This window comes from Pteropus alecto, unplaced genomic scaffold (assembly GCF_000325575.1).
Source record: "Pteropus alecto unplaced genomic scaffold, ASM32557v1 scaffold15, whole genome shotgun sequence".
NCBI lineage: Eukaryota > Metazoa > Chordata > Mammalia > Chiroptera > Pteropodidae > Pteropus > Pteropus alecto.
The window spans coordinates 2,809,880-2,830,055 of NW_006436286.1; the positions used below are offsets into that span (position 1 = coordinate 2,809,880).

The following is a 20,176-nucleotide window of genomic DNA, read 5'->3' on the forward strand; positions in this document are numbered from 1 at the left end:
AGTCGCCTGACGACGTGTCTTCCTCCTCTTCTCTGAAGACGTCCATCACATTCCTCTGCCCGCTGCCGCTCGCCTTTCCTTCCCGCTCCGCCGTGTCTTTATTCTTCCTGAACTTTAGCTTGAAGGTGTCTTTGATGCCCTTAGACAGCGACCCAAACGTGCTGGAAGCAGAAGCTTGTGGGAGGGACGACCTGGAGAGCGTGCCCTGGGCAGAAGAAAGAGTCCCAGATTCCTCCTTGCTGTAGGTCCGGGCCATCTTCGTTTGGTGCTTCTCCTGGAGCCTCTCGCACTCTTGGATCTGCCTCCTGGCATTCTTCTGAGCCTGCTCCTTCAGCCTGGTGACCTTCTTGGGGTTCGTGATGTTCTGGACGGTGGCAGCCTTGTCCAGGAGATCGACGCATTCTTTCTGCTCTCGGCTGGCAGCAGCGTCCAGCGGGGACTGTAAGTCATTGTCCAAGGCGAAGATGTTGGCGCCAAAGTTGATCAGGAACGAGACGCAGTGGGCGTGACCGTTGGAGGCCGCGTGATGGAGAGGAGTATTTCCCCAGATGTCGCATCTATCGGGATCCCCGCTAAAGAGAAAATATCAAAAATCACACGCTAAATTTTTTTTTTTCTGAACGTGAGGCCCTCCCCACAAAAAATAAAGAGCAAAATGCATGTTAATCGCACCTTGCCGTTGTTATAAGGTCATTTCTGAAAGTCCAGATACGTCCCATCCAGACGTCACCCAGCCAGAAACAGAAAGAGTCCATCTCTACCCTGGGTCTCATTTTTTTAAAGCAAGAAAATGTTTCTAAGAAACGCCCCCAAAGAGCAACCTTCATGTCTCAGCAGCCAGAATTGGGTCACGTGCCCAGGGGGGAGGAAAATAGAGCTCGCACGTTTAACCGGGATTAACGGAGTTTTGCAGGGTCGCCTAGCAGGGGGCTGATAAGAGTTTAACAACCGGCTCACCCAGGAAAACCAATCAAAGTCGCAATTAATAGCACGTGCCAATTTCTGTGATGTGACTATACCTCCCATGGCAAATTTCAAGCTACTCATGCGACATTATCGGACGTGGCATTTGGAGGGATGTGCAGTATTGCGCAGAAGACTCGAGTTGAGAAGGAAGGACTGAAAAAGCGGGGTTCGAAGAACTTTCGTGCCCGCAGTCTGTGTTTAATAAATACATCTTAATGGAATGGACGTCGATATTACACGGGGAGAAATGACCGCGTCAAACGACCGAATGGGGAAAGGCTGGGAGACCGGAGAGATGGCGCACGGTTCCGGTTTGGAGAAGGCTGACTGCTGGTGATAGGGTGGGGCGTTTGGGAAGAGGAAGTCAGGTCGCATGGCCGGAGTGGAGGACGCTGACTCCGCCCTTCCGCAGTCGCCCCCGAGGGGGAAACCTCCCCCACCACCTTGGGTTCCTCACCCCCTCCTTCCATAAAGGTGCCAAAATCCACAAGGCGCCGAAGCCAGAACATGGGGCCTTGATCCTGCTCTTACTTTACCCACCCACCCTAACATCCAGTCCATCAGAATGGATTCCGTGTCCAAACTGCCACTCAGATCCATCCACATCTCCCCGTTCCCACTGCCCTCCCCTCGTCCAGTTCATCTCTCAGTTCGACCATGAAAGCAGCCGTCAAGTTCCTCTCTGACTGCTGCACAGCTGCCTGAGCAAATCTACCAGATGGATCCCTTGCGTAAACCCAACGACAATTTCTTCCCATGCGCCTTGGATAAAGTTCAACTCCTTAACACAGTTAAGGTCATGTGTCTTATGACTTGGCTTCTCCCTATTCAAGCCACGTCCAGCCATACTCAACTTCTTCAGTGCCCAGAGTGCACAGGGCTCTCACGTGGAAAGACTCGTCCTTCATTCTTCCTCTGGCCAACTTCCTCTCATCATTCAAACGCAGCTTCAATGCAGAAGGCCTTCCCTCACCCCCAGATTACGAGAGATGCCTGCGTTATCTATTTAGTGCCCTCTGTTTCCCCCTTCGTGATGCCTAGCAGACACGATTTCATTTCTGTCTTCCTCTGTCACATGTGACCATCACGAGGACAGTAATCCTGTCTCTCTCGTTGATTACGGCATCCCCAGTGGCTCACAGAATGGCTGGCACATAAGAGATGTGAGATATGTGTCAATAAAGAGGTATTGAATTGAAATAAATTCACGTGGCTCCTATATTTACTCTTTCCTTTTTTCTTTTCTTCACTCTCGTAGGTTATAATTACCAACACTGTCTAGCCCCTCCAGGAACGAGCAGAAGAAAAGAGCCCAGTAACTCCTGCATTAGAAGGGCTGAGGGCGTGTGTGTGCATTTATGCATCTCACAGCCAGGGAGGTGATGAGGTTAAGACAGGCTGAAGGTCCCTTTTACAGCTTGTAAAGCCAGCAACTTCATCTAAGAATCATGGACTTGCCCTAGGGGCTGATAAAAGGCTGTGGGATCTTAATGGTGTAGACGAAAAGATAAAAGAAAAACACATCATTTGTTCACGTCTTAAAAGAGGGTAGAACAATGATCTCTTTTTAAAGCATCAACCATTTAAACTTCATGGGAAATATTTGTCAAGGCTCATAGTTAAAACGTCCTCCCCCACGAGGCTGATAACATGCCTCGGAGTTCAAGGTCTCTCCCCGCGCTCCCCACCCCCCGTTGCATGGCTCACAACCCCCACGGTTCCAGTTCTCTGTGCCAAGCAAGCATCTCTAGGCAGTTTTCTCCATCTCTAAAAAGCTAATTATTTAGACAGTCTAAAAAGGGCGAAGTCTTTTCGCTGACTTCCCTGCCTCTGCCTCTTGCTGCCAGTCGCCAAATCCTACCGCAAACAGTTTCCAGTAGAAACTCTTGGGGTGGACTCACCCTCTGCTGCAGATTATTTCTAGGGCTTCCAAGTTGCCATGGTAGGCGGCCAGGAGCGTGGGAGTCATGCCATCTTCATCAGAAAGATTCAGATCTCTCCTTGTGGCCTCCTTCAGAAGTTCCAGGTAGCTATCACTAGCGGCTTGGTGGTAGCGAGTGGACATTTTTCCTGCTCACCAAAGCTTGGCCAGATATCACTCCCAAGGCAGAGCGGGATGTGGGTGAAGCAGCCTTCTTACAGAGCTGGTTAATCAGTGACAAGGAAGAGTGTTACCCAGGGCAAAGCTCATTCCGGCCTGCCTCCATGGAAGGCAGCTGGAAGACTTTACGGCACTGAACTTGGACCTTTTCTTTCCGGAATGGCTATGACATTGAATATTGAGGATTGCTGTCATCATCCTGAGTGTTTTGAGGCACATTTAATTTTTTTACGCCCATTAACAGGTCTCGAGTATAATACTGGTTATCTAGGCTCAGAATGGAGAAAATAATTTCCAAAAATTTCATAACTAGCTGAGTTCACTGGGGAGATCTATTTCTTAAACTGTTTTATTGACGTATAATTTACGTACTATGAAACTCACCCATTTTAAGTATGTAAAGCAATGATCATTGGTGCATTTACAGAGTTGTGTAATCGTCACCGTCATCCAACTTTAGGACATATCTGTCACCCAGGAAGTACCTCAAGTTCATTTGTCGTCAACCCCATTCCCACCCACAGCTTGAGAACCACTAATCTGCCTCCCGGCTCTGCGGGCTGGCTTTTCATGGGCGTTCCGTATAAATGGAATCAAACGATACACAATCTTCTGTGTCCAGCTTTTTTTTTTTAGCGTCACATAATTTTTTGAGGTTCACCCATGTTATGGCATGTAATAGTACTTTCTATTTGTCACTGGGTAACGTTCTACTATACTAATATACCAAATTTTCTTACTCATTCGACAGTTGATGGATTTTTGGTCTGTTTCCACTTTTTGGTTTGATGAATAATGCTGCTATGAACATTCACATACTAAGTTTTTGCGTGGACATGTATTTTCACGTCCAAGGAATGGAATTGCTTGGGTTTTAGGGCAATTTATATGTAACTTTTTAAGGAACTGCCAAACTGTTTTCAAAAGTGACGGTGCCGTGTTACATTCTCACCAGCAATGTGCGAGGGTTCAAACGTCCCCACATCCTTGCGGCCCTTGTCATTGTCCCTCTTTTTGTTCATGGCCATCCTAGTAGGCGCAAAGTTGTGTCACTGTCCTTTTAATTTGCATTTCCCTAATGACTAATGATATCGAGCATATTTTCAAGTGCTTATGAGCTATTCCCACATCTCATACTTGAATTCTTTGCCCAATTTTTCATTGGGTTGTGTGTCTTCTTATTACTGAGCTACGGTTGTTCTTTATATGTTCCAAATATAAATCCTTTATCATATATATTTTGAATCGAATGAAAATGAAAACATAAAATATCAACATTTATAGGATGCTATTAAAACAGAGTTTAGAAGGAAATTTTGCAGTTTTTCATGCCTGTATTAGGAAAGGAGAAAGATCTCAAAGCAATAACTTAAATTTTCATCTTACTGAAAGGAGGAAAAGCGTAGAAAATTAATGTAAATAAAGAGCACAATACATAAGACTGAAAACGTAGTCCGAATCTGTTATCAAAAAATATATAAATAGACCGACTGACCAGTTGGAAGACTCAGCTTTATCTTATTTACGATAGATGCATCTAAAATATGAAACTACAGAAAGACCGAAAGCAAAAAAATGAAAAAGTTATATCAAGCAAATACTAACAAAAAATTGGTATAGTTATCTTTATCGCAAATAGTTTAAACCAAAAAAAAATAAAATAAAATAATTACTAGGATTAAAAGGAGATAATACATAACAATGAAAAGAACAATTATCCAAGAAAATATGATAGTCATAACCTTGTATGTACTTAATAACATGGCCCCAAAATAGAGAAAATGAAAATTAATAGAATTTAAAGAGTCAGAGCAAATTCACAATCATAGTGGGAGTTTTTACTGTACCCCTTAATGTTATATATCGATCAGACCAAAGATTAATAAAATATGAAAGATCTGAACACGATGAACAAGATTAGTCATATATAGAACGCTGCCCTCAATAGAAAATGCATGTTCTTTTCAAGCACACAGAGAATATTTATAAAAATTGCCCACATACTAAAGCCAGTGCCGGTCTCAACAAATATCAAATAATGGATTTCATGAAACATGTTCTCTGAAGACACTACAATAAAATTTGAACCCATCATCCTTACACAACTGATCAACTATATATATATATTTATATATATTCTCTTGTGGTATCTTTTTACCTAGTTTTCATCATCGAATGCATACTATTTTACATTGTCTTTTCTCTCTTTAACCTACCATAAATATTTTCCTGTATCGTTACAAAATATTTAATATGCTTAGACAATAGTCTACTGAATTGATGTGAGGAAGTTCTATTTTAGAAATCTGTAACTGTTTATTCCTCATCTTTTTTTTTTTTTTTGTCCAAATCTTTATTGCAAGATAAAGTATTTGCCTCCTCTGAAAAAGTACAATGCTTTCATCAGCATTTTCCTCCGAATAGCAATTAGCCCCAAGGGTCAATGTTTCTTCCTTTTTCTAGTTTCTATGAGACTAGCAATAGAAGCTATAGAAGCAGCCTGGAGGGCCACATTATTTAGCTGCAAAGAAAAAAAAATTTCTTTTCAGCCCAGACCGGAGAGAAGGAAATATCCAAACATGACTGTGGATACTTTGAGAACAAGGTAATGTTCTTCGATTCATTTTTGCACGGGCCACTTTAATTTAGGTACAATTGCATTCATTAGTGCACCGTGAAATAGAATATCATATATAAGCTGAGAGAGAGCTTCTCGAAGATGGGTTTATAGTGGAACGCTAAGTGCCGATCAAACAAGGAGTCTGGTACTAGATGAAGATGATGATGATAAAGATAATCATGAGGAGAAGGAGAACGATAAGGATGAGGAAGGAAGCAAACGAGAATTAGGACAGAGCAATTGGGGAGCAGAGAAAAAGGGTCGGGATGAAGGACAAGGAGCAGAAGGAAGTTTCTTGACTCCAGCGATACTTACAACTTGGACTTGAACCCTCCTGTGAAATGGTAAAACATCTGAGCTTTTTTTTTTTAATGGTAAAAATCCTGACACTCTGTGGCATTTCCTTGGCAAAACTTCTTCCTTGAAAGAAGAACGGATAGGGAGGGGAAGGGGTGGCAGAAGCAAACCCTTCCGAACTTGCACATCTTCCTTACCCGAGCCCTTCAAGACGAGGTTGAGAAAGAGGGTTGAACTTGGAGCTAGAAGACCTGGAGTCCAAATGATCTGGGGCAAGTTACTCCAGCTATTTGAGTCTCTATTTCTTTGTGGATGAAGCTGGGGCATGATGCTCATGACCATATCAGCATCACCTAAACTTACGGTAGTAAAGATGAAATGACATAAAATTCCTTATAAACCAAAAAGTATGATTTTATGAACTGGAAAAAAGTAGTGTAATCGTGGCTTAGTTCGCAGACAGAGACTGTAGCTCGGTAGTTGGTCTATTGTCTAATTCCCCAAAGTCCAAAGAAAGCAAAATTGGTGGCAGATGATGAAGGCAGAGATTAATGAAAACAACTGATGCGTATTTGCATGTAAGGTAGATACTAACTCCTTGCGAGGAGTCTGGATCATTGTGGATCGATCGAGTGTATGTTTCGACTGTGCTGGAGTTTAAGAATGACAAACTGCTGTTCGTAAGAACTGCGTTTCAGAAAGTAGGGAGGGCACTTGGCCCAGTGAGGCAACGACCCTGCATTGCCGTGGTGGATGACACCCTAAAACTCCCTTTGAGTAGTGCCTGGTGTGGTCAGCAGGTGAGAAGTGGCCTCACGACTCTCCTGACACCAGCACATTCAGAGATGGGGAGAAGGAACACCTCCTAGTCACCTCCTAGTCGTAAATGAGTTGCCTTAAAAAAAAAGGCTCGTTGAAGAGAATGTGACAAGCATGCATTTGAAAGAGATCCCGCTGTTCGCTTAGTAAAACATTAAGGTTCTATCGTTTCTGTAAAGGTTTTAGTTTTTCCTAACTGTGACATGAGACATCATCTCATTACGAAACAGATCTCAAAGCTGGCTGCACTGAACACACTTGTAGCCTTGTGGACTTATGCAGGTTGGTCTGATGGGCCTGGAGCCACTTGTTCAGTGACTGTCCCACGCATGGCATGGGCTGGGCCAGGTGAGGCAAGTGAAATTGATCTCTGGTGCACTACCGCCTTCACCAGCTTACCCCCATGTAGCACCCCCTCAATCCGAGCCCCCAGCTCGGGGCCTCTGTGCGGCCCCTTAACCTGCAGGAAGCCCCCGATCTGGGGCTCTCGCCTGAGCTGCCCTTCCCGAGGCCAGTCCTCATCCTCCAGAGAAAGGACAGTCCTGCAGAGCGAGTCCGAGGGCGGGGCCAGGGAAGGAGGAGAGCCACGCCCGCCTGTCACCTCTCTGCCACCGTCTCGGCGGGCCTCTCTGAGTCTCATCATAGTCTCAGCCATCGTGGTAACAAATTACCTTCGCGTTTGTAGAGAAGGTGTTGCTTCTTGGAAAATACACTGAGTAGGAGTAACTATTACTGTCCTGCTCCTGCTCAGAATCCACACCTTTTCACCATCTCCACCCCTAAAACCTGCTCATCCTGGATTTTGCTCCCTCTCCCCAATTCCACCGGGACATCACCAATTAATTCCCATAAAGAGGTCGACAACTGGCAAACACTCACTTTCTCGCCTCCCACCCTCCAGGTATTTCCCGAATCTTCCTTGATCAGAAGACTCACCGATGGTGCTTGTTAAACATGCATTCCCCCACGCCCTGCCCCCGGAGAGCCTGATGCAATGGTTTTTGGGTACAACCCAGGATTTTTTGATATCGATGAAACCCCAGGTGATCCCTTCGATGGAGGAAATTGGGAAACGCTGCTTTGCTACTATTTACAATGTCACTCCAGACACCTGTTTAATGGGGAATGGCGATTACGCCTCCAGTTAGGCCACAAAGATGACACGCAGATCAGGAACGGCAAGTGCCACCTGCCACTTGCACAGAGTTTGAGCATCTGTTACAGAACATGAGCTGCACACACCTAGGCGTCTCCAAGAGCAATGAGAGATGCTGAAAAGATATGTCGATTAGGTCTCAGAAAATCCGAGTTCTCAGTCTGGCCCTGACACTCAGTCAGAGCTTGGGCAAGTTGCTTTGCCTGTTTCCCATCTGTAATCTCCCTAGTGCTACACACTATGACATTGTTATGTAGATCGCTACTCTCTTTGACCCAGAATTTCTACTTCTAGGAATTTATCCTGAGGAACGAGGGAAATGTACAAGAATGTCCATTCTATTATTATTTATAATGATAAAAACTCGGCAGCCGTCTTAATGTCGATCATTAGGGAGAGCTTAAATACTGATTCATCTAGATAGAATACTACGTAACCTTAAAATGTCAATGGAAACTTCGTGTTTGATACGGCAGATGTCCGTGACGTGGATCGTAGTCAAAGCAGGTTACAAAACATAGCTTAAACTTTGATTCCAGGTGGCGGCTGTTTTGAGTGCATATGGCGTTTGTAGAAAGAAATCCATAAAGTTACCTAAATATTAGCAGTGGCGAGATTGTGGGTAACTTTTTCCCTTTTTCTATAGCCTTCTGTAATCGGCTGCGTGTTTGTTTGTTTGTTTGTTTCCCAGTAAGCTTAAAACTCATACTTGGGAGGAAATAATGCTTCATCCATTTTTTAAAGGTAATTTTCCACGCACGCTGTCAGGGTGCTGTCCACAATAGCCAGGAGACTAGGGGTGACTTAAAGGAAAGAGGTGCTGCTTAAAGATGATAAGAAAAAGAGATGTTCTTGCCTCAATAAAGCCCGTCACCGTCTTTCCTTCTGCATTGAAGCTGAGGATGCATTTTGTAGAGAGGATGCTAATTTTCCCCAGTCTTATGGAGAAGAACACCAATTCATTCATCTGGAGCCAATTTCAGGGAACTCGGCTTTCCCGGCGGCCCTCAGAGCAGCTGGTGGAAACGCGCAAAGGCAGGTGCCAGGAAGGGCCTAACTCTGCTTCCCGCGGGCCTTCCAGAAAGCCTCTCCTTCCCCAGTCCCACGCTCTCAGCTGGAGGGGCTGGAGAAAATGCAGGTGTCTCCAATGGGAAGAGGGCGGGGTCCTGTCTGGCTTCCTGCTCTAAAAGCGCAGAGCGACCGGCCTCTCTACCTGACTGATTTGGTGGTGCCTTGGGCCATGGCGAGCCGGCAGCGAGGAGGTGGTGGGGGTCCCTCGGGCTGCTTCAGGTGAGTAACTTGCGGGCAGAGGGAGGGATGCAATGGCCTTGCCGGCTTAAGCTCACTCATTCTTAACGCCACCCCATCCGCTTCCAGCACCTACTGGCCACTTTCTCTCTTCCTCGCACTCGTGACTTCGGTGAACTCAGTAGACGTTGCTCAGCTGGGGACTTCTGCCTTCTCAGGTAGGGCTCTGGGGTGAGGGAAATGCCCTCGGCATCCTCCGGCAGGTCGTAGCTAAGGGGCCCAGGTGGCCAGGAAGCACACACCTGGGGCCAGACAATCTCCGCTCTCCCTCTTTCTTGCCTTGATCGAGTCACTAGATTTTTCCATTGCTTACCTGAGGCTGGCCACACGAGCTAAACCACGGAGCTCGCAGAAACACCTGCACGCCTTCCTCACCGCCTCGAGCGTGGTGGCATTTAAAGAACAAAAGCCACAACACCACGTCCCCCTCTCTGGCAGCCGTGTCTTCAAACACAAACTCATGCCTAAGGACATCATCACCATAACAGGCAAAACCGGCCTGCTCGCTTGAAATGAGGAGTTATTTAAAACTCACCTGAGCCCGAGGATGCAGTGACAGGCAGAATTTGGCTTTAAAAGTGTCCTTGGGCTTCCCTATGATGTTTTTTTTAAAAACAAACAAGCAAACAAAACATCAAATTGAAGAATCTTTAAAGAAAACTTTCATTCTCTGCTTCTTCAAAGACCCCCCATCCCTACCTCCATCGGCATCGCTGTCAAGGTCCCCCACCTGGTTCCTGCATGCACGTGTGTCGACCCTACCCCGCCTACCCCTAGCTCCCTGGAAAGCCCCGCCCTGGGCCTTGACTGACACCTTCCTCACAGTTCTTTCCCACCAATTTGCGAGCTCGCTGAGGATGGGGGACGAGCTTCGCCTCTGCCGACTGGCGTCCTCCTCCGGCCCCGCTGCCCGCTCCTGCAGGGACCAGGCCTCCTGTCGTTCAGAGGCCCCTAATGCTTCCTTTGTTCTTCAGGTACTGTCACTTGCCATAAAGACAGAATGACGGTGGAGTTTTCAAGAAATCTTGGCATCAAGAAATGGCATGCGTCTCTAATGGGTAGGTGATGCGTATACTCTAATCCCGGTCTTAGCAGAAAGCCCTTGGCGCAAGGCCAGCCCCACTTTTCCAGTGAGCAGAGTACACACACTCTGAAGCAACTGGCCTCCAGTCCCCACGATGCCACAGGGGGGCCTGATTTGCAGTGATGCCACCAAGAGTGGAAGACTGTCTTTCTCTTATCTCAGAATCCCCTGGGAAATTTTTAGCTGCAAATCCTAGCCTCTCTCAAAGCTTGGCTCATATCGTCTGGTTGGGACAATAAAAAATGAAGTAATCGAAAGACCTTAGGCATGGATTGGTATAGTCTCTTTGGTTGACTGTCACTGAAATGTACTTCTTGGCCATTCCCTGTCTACTCTGCGTCTGTAGATCCCTTTGGTCTTGAAATGCTGAATTGCACTTATGACCTGGACCCAGAAAAGCTCACCCTGAGGGCCCCATATGAGACCTGTACCAGGAGAGTGGTAAGTCACGGCTCTGACAAGGGACTTGGGAAGGAGTGAGCTCGTAGTCACTAACGGCAACCTGGTAGTTAAGGACACAGGCTTGGGAGTCGAATGGCGGTTCCCAACCTGGGGTGACTTTTTTTTTTGTCTGCCCTGGGGACACTTGGCAATGTTTGGGGACACTTTTGGAGACATCCTCGGTGGAGCGGGGGGAGGCCGCTACTGGCATCTCGTGGGCACTAAGCCAAGGATGCTAACTCACTTACATTGCACAGGGTGGCCCCCAGTGACGCAGAATGCTCAGGCCTGAAGTGCCAGTGACGCTGAGGTTGAGAAGCCATGGAGCTGAGGCCTTGGGCTTGAGCCCTGGCTCTGCCACTATCTAGCTGTGACCCTGGGCAAGTCAGCCAACCTTTCTAAGCCTCTGCTTTCCCATTGCAAAATGGGGGTTATGGTACCCTCTCCACATACGATAATCATTATATCCAAAAACTAATGACACAATGGGGGAGAAGGGCTCAATTGCTCGAGCATGAGCTATTTTGATCTGTGACCCCCGTGGGAAACAGGAAGCTATTTGGGTGCTGGCAGAGAGAACCTCCACGCGTTAGTAACAGGTGCTGGGCACCAAGCAGCAGCTAAGCAACAGTTCTGCCCAATCAAGTTTATTGGGGGCAGTAAAAGCAACCTCTCTAAGCGGAAGTTCTCAAGGTTGATTATGCAAGGAATCAGTTGGGGAACTCGTAAAGTACAGACTTAGTTCATTTAGTTGATGACTTAGTAGGTCTGGGGTACATCCTAGAAAACTGCGCTAAGGCCACTTCATCTGATTCTGCAGTGTAGACCTCCGGTGATTACCCTTTTCCCTTCTGGCACAGGCCCTCTGCGTTTCAGGGAAGTTGCATTCCTTTAGGTCAGAGGTCTGCAAACTACACCCAGCCCATGGCGCATGCGCACATGTGTGTGTGAGATGGTTCTTGAGCTCGGGATGGAATTGTTTTTAAAGAGTACCCCTTAGAAATAATACGTGGCCTATAAAATCTAAAACATCTACTAACACTTAACAGAAAAAGGTAGTCCAACCCCTGCTTTCCACTGAGGTCCCTAAGCCGGGGGAAGTATCAAAGATGGCTCTGCCCAAGGCAGCTACGTAGGTGCTCCGTGAATGACTGCGAGAGGCTCCCACCCAGCCAGGACCATACTATGCAGACACAGGGTAAATTCGAAAAGAAGATAAAAACTGAACTCCAATCCCTGAAGCTCAAGGAACTGCCATTTAAATCCTTTCTGGGATATCGAAAAGGGCTACCTATAGTCTCCTGGTATAGGAATGAGGAATCTTCCAGAACCTGCAGTCCTGGTAACTGCAGGGGTTTTGCCACTCAGCGGGGTCAGATGGTATCCTGGAGATGCCTTTCCCATCGAGGTCCCAGCATTTCTGCTTTTACTATGTTATCTGTACGCAGCTCGGCCAGCACCAGATGACCGTCAGGTTCACGGACACCAGCGCTGCCGTAAGGCCGAAGGCTTCCACGTACCAGGTCAGCTGTCCCGCTGTGCTAGCCGGAGCCCACGAGCACCCGGGGTCCACCCTCTGCGCGGAGGACTTCATGTCTGTGAGTGAGGCAGGCTGGCTGCTGCCCCTGCAGCCGCTGCAGGCGAAGCGCGGGGCGAGGCAGGGCCAGGCTGGGGAGCAGGGCCGCAGGCCTGTATCCACTGCCTATCGGTGGCGTGGCTTCGGATCGATTGCTTACGCACACTGAGCCTTGGCTTCCAAGGTGGCGGGCAGTGGGGGCAGATAACACTTCCAACACAGGGTGGCCATCACCTACGTACAGTGCTCAGCACATCACGCCTGGCGATTAGTGACTTCACTGTTGGCTGCGATCACACTAATAACCACTTGACGAACCGAACACCTGTCACGTGCCAGCCCGATGCCAGGACGCAGTAACGAGTAGAACAGCTCAGTCCCACACGCATGGGTTTTATAGTCCAGCACAGCTACCATCGGGTATGGACGGATGAAAGAGATGGTCACCCCGGGTTATAACAGTAGAACTGCACGGCTTGACCTCGCACTTGACTATGGACCTAGGAAGGAGCCGTGCGTTTAGGAATTGAGTGTCCGAACTCACAGCGGGAGGGAGCTTAGGTCTTCGATCGCCCTTTGTTCTCAGCTCAGAGGTGAGAGGGCCTGCGAGGGTGCAGGCAGGATTTGCACCTGGTCTCTCTCGTCCCGCCAGAGCCCACAACTGGGCCTCTTGCCGTGAGAACGACACAGCAGTCGCCCAGGTGTCCTCTGCATACCGTCAGGTGGCATGACGCAAACTCTCCTCCAAATCGGAGCCTCACAGCATGATTTTTTTCCCTTCCAGTTTACCTTTCAGGTGTCTCCTGGGATGGCGGACGTGAATACGGTACGAAAGCAAGTTTTTAAATTACAGACCTAAGTAAACTTTTTTTCTTTATTAAAATGACATAACCTCAGTCCTGATTAAAACGTTAAATAATGACAACAGTCCTGGGGTCCAGGGGAGTACCAGTTCTCTTTATGCAGCTTCAGGAGCTCCGGTATGAGCTCGGGTGGAGCATCGAGGTCGGTGATGGTGCCAGAGCTCAAACCCTGACGCTTCGCGAGGCCATGACACAAGGATACAGTCTCCTGATAGACGGCCCCAAGATGACCATCCAAGTGTCGTTCAATGCCACCGGAGTGACTCGCTACTCGGTAGGTGTGAATCTTTTTGTACCGTCGCTCGGGCACAGACCGATATTTTTAAATCCGAGCATGATCTCGACCATGCTTTCAAATTGAGACTACAACTCATTCAACGGGTATCTTAATGCCGACTACATGCCAAGCTCTGTACTGAGTGCTAAAGATGCAATGGCGACAGAATAGTACTGTCCTTCCTTCAACCTTTTCTCTTCTTCCTCACAGACCTAAAGCTAGTACGTAATGCAGAGCTGGGGCGCTGTTAATGTCCTCTATGGATCACGGTGTTCAGTTTATCATTGTCCTATGTGGGTCTTAGTGCTTTTTAGACTGACAATCAAGATCCACTGTCAAATGCGCCAAAGTACGTAGACAAGTCTTGGCACCCAAGTGATCAAAATGTCAGCCGTTTTCATAAGAACAGTCCTGTTACGCACTGAGTGTAAACAGATGTAAACATTCTCTCTGAATGATAGCATAAAATAGCCATAAAACACAAGCAGTTTTGCTCATATCTGCCCAGAAATGATCGGTTACAGGTCACAACAGACAACCCCAGCTTGCCAGGTGTTATGAAGACAAGATTTTAAAACTAGAGCACTGAGCCTAATGATCATCGGACAAAATGCCTACATTATATTTGGGCCAAGATGGTGCCCAGTACTTGAGTATGTGCTTTCCTGACGATTCTTCTAACGTTGTTTAGAAATTCAATTACACTTACGTCTTTTCAAATGCCTCTCCCTCCACTTCACCCCCAGCAAGGGAATAACCATCTCTACACGGTGCCTCTGAAGCTTATCCATGTAATTCTTGGACAAAAGACCATCTTATCATCCCAAGTGACTTGTATGTCAGGTAAGGCCCCAAGAAGGGGCAAGTTGTGGGAGCCATTGTTCCGGGGGCTTAATTATGCTGACCACGGGTGTGCTGTCATCTCTTCTAGGTCCTGTGACCTGTAATGCCACACATATGACTCTCACCATACCAGAGTTTCCCGGGAAGTTAAAATCCGTGAGCTTCGAAAACCGGAACATTCCCGTGAGCCAGCTGCACAAGAACGGGGTTGACGTAGAAGCAAGAAATGGCTTGAAACTGCACTTCAGCAAAATTCTTCTCAAAATGAAAGTATGTCCCACTATCAGCTGCTGAGCCTTGTGAAAGCCTGACTTGAAGCATAGTCGTTTAGGTCATCCCCATACAGCCGAGGACTTGTCCGTACGTTTTAACTGCCAGTGTAATAGATCCAAACTTTGGAGGGCCTCATGCGATCACTTTGCATCGGTGAATTCCCTAGTAACTGAAATTCACTTGCAAACACCAAGCCTCTTTAACCTCTGCAGTGGAAGCTTTCCTAAGTCTTCCTCAGCTCACCGAATAGCACAAACTGTTTCTGAGTTTCTAATGATAAATCTCTCATGTGCTACTAAAAACAAGACAACTTGATCCAAACAACCGCCAGGGACAGACACCAGGGAGTAGTCTTGTGTCAGGGTATTCGTGTTTTTTGCAATGACATAACATTTGTAGAGTCCTCTTGTCTCAAACCTGGCTCGGCAGGGAGCTCTGCTCCCCTTCGGAACCAGATCTGTTCATTCAAGCTCTCTGCAGTGCTGGGTGCCGAAGGGCATGAGATTAAAGCACTAGGTTTCCTGCCTAGCGCAGCATGCTGATCTGCAGGGCTGACCGGGGTCTCTCTCGTCTGGGCGCAGCATGCTGATCTGCAGGGCTGACCGGGGTCTCTCCCGTTTGGGCTTAAAGGGAATCCAGGTCAAGTCTGGAGCGCACCCTGCCGCGTTCCGTGTACTTCCTTCCTGCCCGCCGCTGGGTGCTAACTGGCATGATTCTCTCGTTCCAGTTCTCGGAAAAATGCCTACCCTATCAGTTCTACTTAGCTTCACTCCAGCTGACCTTTTTCTTTCAACGGGAGATAGCATCCATGGTGCTCTTTCCTGAGTGTCTCTGCGAGTCACCAGTTACCATAGGTAAGGACCCCTTTGAAAAAAGTGGTTTCTGCATTGTTTTTCCCTTAGCCCTCCTTGTGCACGTGGTAAAGTAGATGGAAGTCCACTTCGAGGACACCAAAGACTAGTCAGATCAGAAACTGCCCAGTCGTTATAATAGGGCCCTAAGGAAGACGAGATTTCCAAAAGACACACGCAGGTAGACGTCACTACAATGGTTTCATGTTCAACCTGGATACATTTTGTGTTAGGAGCCTGAACCCATCCCTTGCCCCGCCCCCCCCCATCTAAATCTGCTTTAAATCTGTAACGAGAGAGACTACAAAAATTTAAGATTCCCCCCAAACTCCTGCCGATTCCTCAAAAAAATACAGAGTGGGTATCTCCTCTCGTTCGGTATTGCCTCGGCCCTTGAGATTTTGTTGTTCACCGATCTGTATCAGGACTGGACAAATAAGAGAAATTAGTTCCTGCCTCAATTTCTCCCTCAAACACTCAGGATTTGAGTCTTGAAAGAAAGGACATAGGGATACAAGGCACTACACTTCAAGCCATGAATAATCGGACTCTTAAATCACTTCGACCCCTCATCAGGCTCTTTCCAGGGGTGTCCTAATGCACACGGCGTTTCTTCCCGCAGCTCTGTTCCCTCTTCCTTTGGCCCCAAAAATCCTTCTGTTCTCACAGAGCAGCCTCACTGCTCTCCAGACACCTGCTGTCTCCCCTTGTCACTCGAGCTACTTATCAAGGTATTTTTCACCACTGTCTGATCCCAGGTAAGCTGTGTACTCGGGATGGGTTCATGGACATCCAAGTCTACAGCCACCAAACGAGACCAGCCCTGGACTTGAACACCCTCAGGCTCAGGGACGCGTCCTGCCGGCCTGCCTTCGAAGCCGCATCTCGGGGGCCGGCGCGGTTCCACATACCCCTGAATGGATGTGGGACGAGACACGAGGTTAGTGCTGGCACAGCAGACGGCAAGACGGCGAGGCTTAGCTTCGAGGTAACTGGTAAACCACTCTCTCTAACCTTTCTCCGACTCAAAGGTCAAGGATGACAAAATCATCTATGAAAACGAAATACACGCTCTCTGGGAAGATCTTCCTCCAAGCACGATTTCCAGAGATAGCGAATTCAGGTGTGATACGATCGCTACTTGACTTTCAGGCTCCAGATTAAATCTAAGCAGTCGTTTAACCTAAAATTCTCTGTATCCCCACGTCCAACGACTCTTACAGAATGACGGTGAAGTGCTCTTACAGCTGGGATGACGTACTAACAAATAGCAGTGTCCAAAGCGTCCCCCCTCCAGGGGCCTTAGTGAAGCCGGGTCCACTTGCCCTGAGCCTGCAGACCTACCCAGGTGAGACATCTCGACCTACAAAATCTGCTTAAATATTTCCGGGAGTTCTGCCCTAAAAGGAACATTTCGATGCTGCCAGACCAATGGAGTTGGCAGCGATGCTTAAGCTCCCGCTGGGACCGTCAGGAACTTCCGTCCTGAAGAGGTTTCTCTTCCATTTCAGATAACTCCTACCTGCGACCTTACGCGGACAAGGAGTACCCTGTGGTGAGATACCTCCGCCAGCCCATCTACCTGGAAGTGAGGGTCCTAAATAGGACGGACCCCAACATCAAGCTGGTCTTGGACGTCTGCTGGGCAACGCCCACCAGGGACCCGGCCTCTCTCCCCCGCTGGAATGTCATCGTGGATGGGTAGGTGTTCGCCACGCATAAGGTAGCCCGGCCGATCCATCAAATGGCCAGTGAAGAGACCATGAAACCCTCTTGAGCTCTGGAAGAACACTGTCACAAAGGCCCCGATTTTGTTCCGGCTTCTCAGGAACCAGGTGCCTTGTAAGGTGCCTCTTGCCTTCCGATGGGAAAACAGTGGGAATCTAAAACAATGAGATGTTTCCAAGGAAGTCTGGCTCTGATATCCTCCATCTGGAGAGAAAATAGAGCTCAGGTTTCCATTTATTGACTAGCTAGGTGGGCCACGTGATTTTGACCCTCATCATTCCATGAGACACTAGCCACCTCACTTCATGAGGAAGAAACCCAAGCTGGCTGCCTAAAGAACTAGCCCCAAAGTGATACCCGGTGAACGGCGGGACCGGAAGCCCGGTGGGCTCTGGGCCTGCGCGCCGCAGTCCTCCGGCTGACTGCGCGCACGCATGCGTGGTTTGTCCTTCGGCTCTGCCTGCAGGGCTCTGGGCCTAGATGGGACTGTACCTCGTCTTCCTCAGAGCTGTCGTCTGTTGCTAAGCTTTTAACCTCCAGGTACACGCCTGCCCCAAGACCACGTGTGGCCGGTGCCTCGTGCAGCTCCTCCACTCCATGCGTCCCCTTCTCCATGACATTCCCCGCCCCCGGCCCTCTCAGCCTGGTCTAAGTCTCATTAGTAACAACCACCTAACATACTTTCTTTAGAGCTGTCAACCTCTGCTAGCATCTAAGATACAGCATGACAGGAGGTCTCTATTTCTTTCTTTCTTTTGTTCTTTTGTCTCTGACATATACTTAACTGCCTGGGACATAAGAGGTACTCAGAGTAGTAAGAAGAAATAAGCCAGTAGCATCTGAAGACACACATACAAAAGTTGTAGCTCTTGATGAATTTAGCCAGCATACAAATAGGTACTTAAATCGTATGAATGCAATTGTAACAATAGGGGGAAAAGCTAATATGTACGACTTGTGACTTCATGAATATTATTGGAGAAGCCAAGTCAAATCTATGAAAAGGTCCAGCAATAGTCCTGAGGGTGCTGCACGTGACTGAATCTGGGCAAACACGGGCTCAACTCTGGGGCGAGTGTGGCTGACGCCCTCCCTGGTCTGTGTCCCCCTAGCTGTGAGTACAACCTGGACAGCACCCGAACCACCTTCCATGCCGTGGGCCCCTCCGTGGCCTTCCCCAGCCACTACCGGCGGTTCGACGTGAAGACCTTTGCGTTCCTCTCGGAGGCCCGAGCGCCCTCCAGCCTGGTAAGCGATCGACAAGTCGCCTGCGCCCGGTCGCGTGTGAGTGCGCAGCGTCCACCTGACTGTCCCTCCGTCCGCAGGTCCACTTCCACTGCAGCGCCCTGATCTGCAACCAGCTTTCTCCTGATTCCCCACTGTGTTCTCTGACTTGCCCTGTGTCATCTAGAAGCAGGCGAGGTAAAAACGTCAAGTCCCCATGACCATGAGTTTACTCGGAACAAGCCTCATTCTTCCGAATTGAAATGGGGACGAGAGCCTCCTTCCCTACCCAGTCCCCAGAGCCCCGGAGACCTTCGCCCAGGCCGCCCTGCCTAGAGTCTGACGCGGGCAGGCTGGGGGTCAGTCCTGCGGACACCTTCCATCTTTTGCAGACTTGACTCAAACGTTGCTCTTCCTGAGTCTACGTAGACTCGGAACTTAAGATTCTCTGAATATTCTTTGGGGCCTCATCCTGTCCCTATAGTATGGTGCATGCTCTGTCCTGCAAAGGCAGGAGGAACAGGGTTGCCATGGAGATCTGCTCGAGGAAGTCCATGGACACACCTTTTGCCAAGACTCCCTTATTGCGGAGGTCAAACCTTATGACCTGTCTCCAGCCGCAGGGGCCACTGTGGAAGAGAAAACGGTCAGCCTCCCGGGACCCATTCTCCTGTTGCCGGACGGCTCTTCAGTCAGAGGTACGGATTTAAAGCCCGGGGTAGTTCACGGACTCAAGTTCATGGCTTTGTGTCGAATGTAATTATGCATAAATAACACACGCTCATCACAAACCTGGACAAGCAGAAAGGACGGTCTCTCTTCCTAGGGCCAGCTGCGGCTAAGACTCTGGTGCGTCCTTCTCCAGACCCCCTTTCAACACAAGTGGGATCGTGTGTCCTGTCACTTGCCCTTTTAAACACGTGGTTTAGCCAACTTCTGTCTGTATAGAGACCAACCTCGCTGTTAACAGCTAAATAGGGTTCCATCTAGGTCGCTTCTAGTTTTGGCCCTGAGGCCACGCTGGAACCCCCTGAAGCCTTTGCCCGTCATGTGAGAACGTCAGGATCTGTCTCTAGAGGGAGGACCGATAGGTCAGAAGGCCGGTGCCTCACTGCCACCAAACTTAACTTTTTCCTCTGACTATCCGATAACCTCATCCCAGATGGTCTTAATTTGGGGCCTAGAATTTGAAATTAAGCTGTCTTAAACCCTCACCTACTGACCCGCAAGAGATCACACCCTCGGGACAGCTAACCACATGTGTGGGTGCCAGGATGCTGAGTTAAACAGGCTGAGGCTGTAAGGTACTTTCCAGGTGTCAGAAACTGACATTAGGTCAGTAAAAGCAAGTGGGGCGCGGGATGGCGGGGAGCCCGGGAGGGGGAGGTCGGCTCACAAGGTAAGACTGTACCCAGATGTGAACTCCCCAAAAGAGTCTTTTCAGGCCTCGTTTCCCTCTTTCTCTGGGGAGCCTTTGATGTAAAACTTCAGCTTCAACTGACGCTTAGGATTTAAATGTGACCTTAAGACCTGCCCGTCTGCTTCCTTCCAGACGTCGTCCGCTCCGACGGGCACGGGACCGCTGGATACGCCGCTTTCTACATCACGGCTGCCGTGCTGGCCCTGGCAGGTGTCGCGGCGTCTCTAGGCCTCACCCATTACCTGTGCAAGAAAAGAACCGTGATGGTAAATCACTGACTGGATTTTCAAATAAAGCGGTTGAAGTGAGCCTCTTGCTTCTGTGTCATT

The 20,176-nt window shown here is 48.5% G+C and overlaps 2 protein-coding genes across 2 annotated transcripts in view; one reads left to right on the plus strand and one right to left on the minus strand.

Moving 5' to 3' along the window:
• The window catches only part of LOC102885000 (ankyrin repeat and SAM domain-containing protein 4B), a 6,986-nt gene extending 3,922 nt beyond the window's left edge, over positions 1-3,064 (minus strand). Inside the window, exons 1-2 of the mRNA XM_025047285.1 lie at positions 2,868-3,064; positions 7-572 (exon numbers count right to left, since the gene is read on the minus strand). Of these exons, the coding sequence (XP_024903053.1) occupies positions 7-572; positions 2,868-3,031 (730 nt within the window). The 5' untranslated portion in view covers positions 3,032-3,064. The remainder of the gene's footprint in view (positions 1-6; positions 573-2,867) is intronic.
• Positions 3,065-9,199: 6,135 nt separating this feature from the next.
• ZP2 (zona pellucida glycoprotein 2) lies at positions 9,200-20,125 on the plus strand. The gene is made up of 19 exons (XM_025047286.1): positions 9,200-9,249; positions 9,337-9,425; positions 10,242-10,325; positions 10,698-10,792; positions 12,241-12,390; positions 13,153-13,194; positions 13,341-13,505; positions 14,255-14,351; positions 14,440-14,621; positions 15,352-15,478; positions 16,234-16,415; positions 16,507-16,598; positions 16,699-16,823; positions 16,987-17,176; positions 18,316-18,451; positions 18,529-18,625; positions 19,045-19,183; positions 19,293-19,309; positions 19,980-20,125. Exons 1-19 carry the CDS (start codon positions 9,200-9,202, stop codon positions 20,123-20,125), a joined length of 2,205 nt encoding a protein of 734 aa, XP_024903054.1.
• The last annotated feature ends 51 nt before the right edge of the window (positions 20,126-20,176 follow it).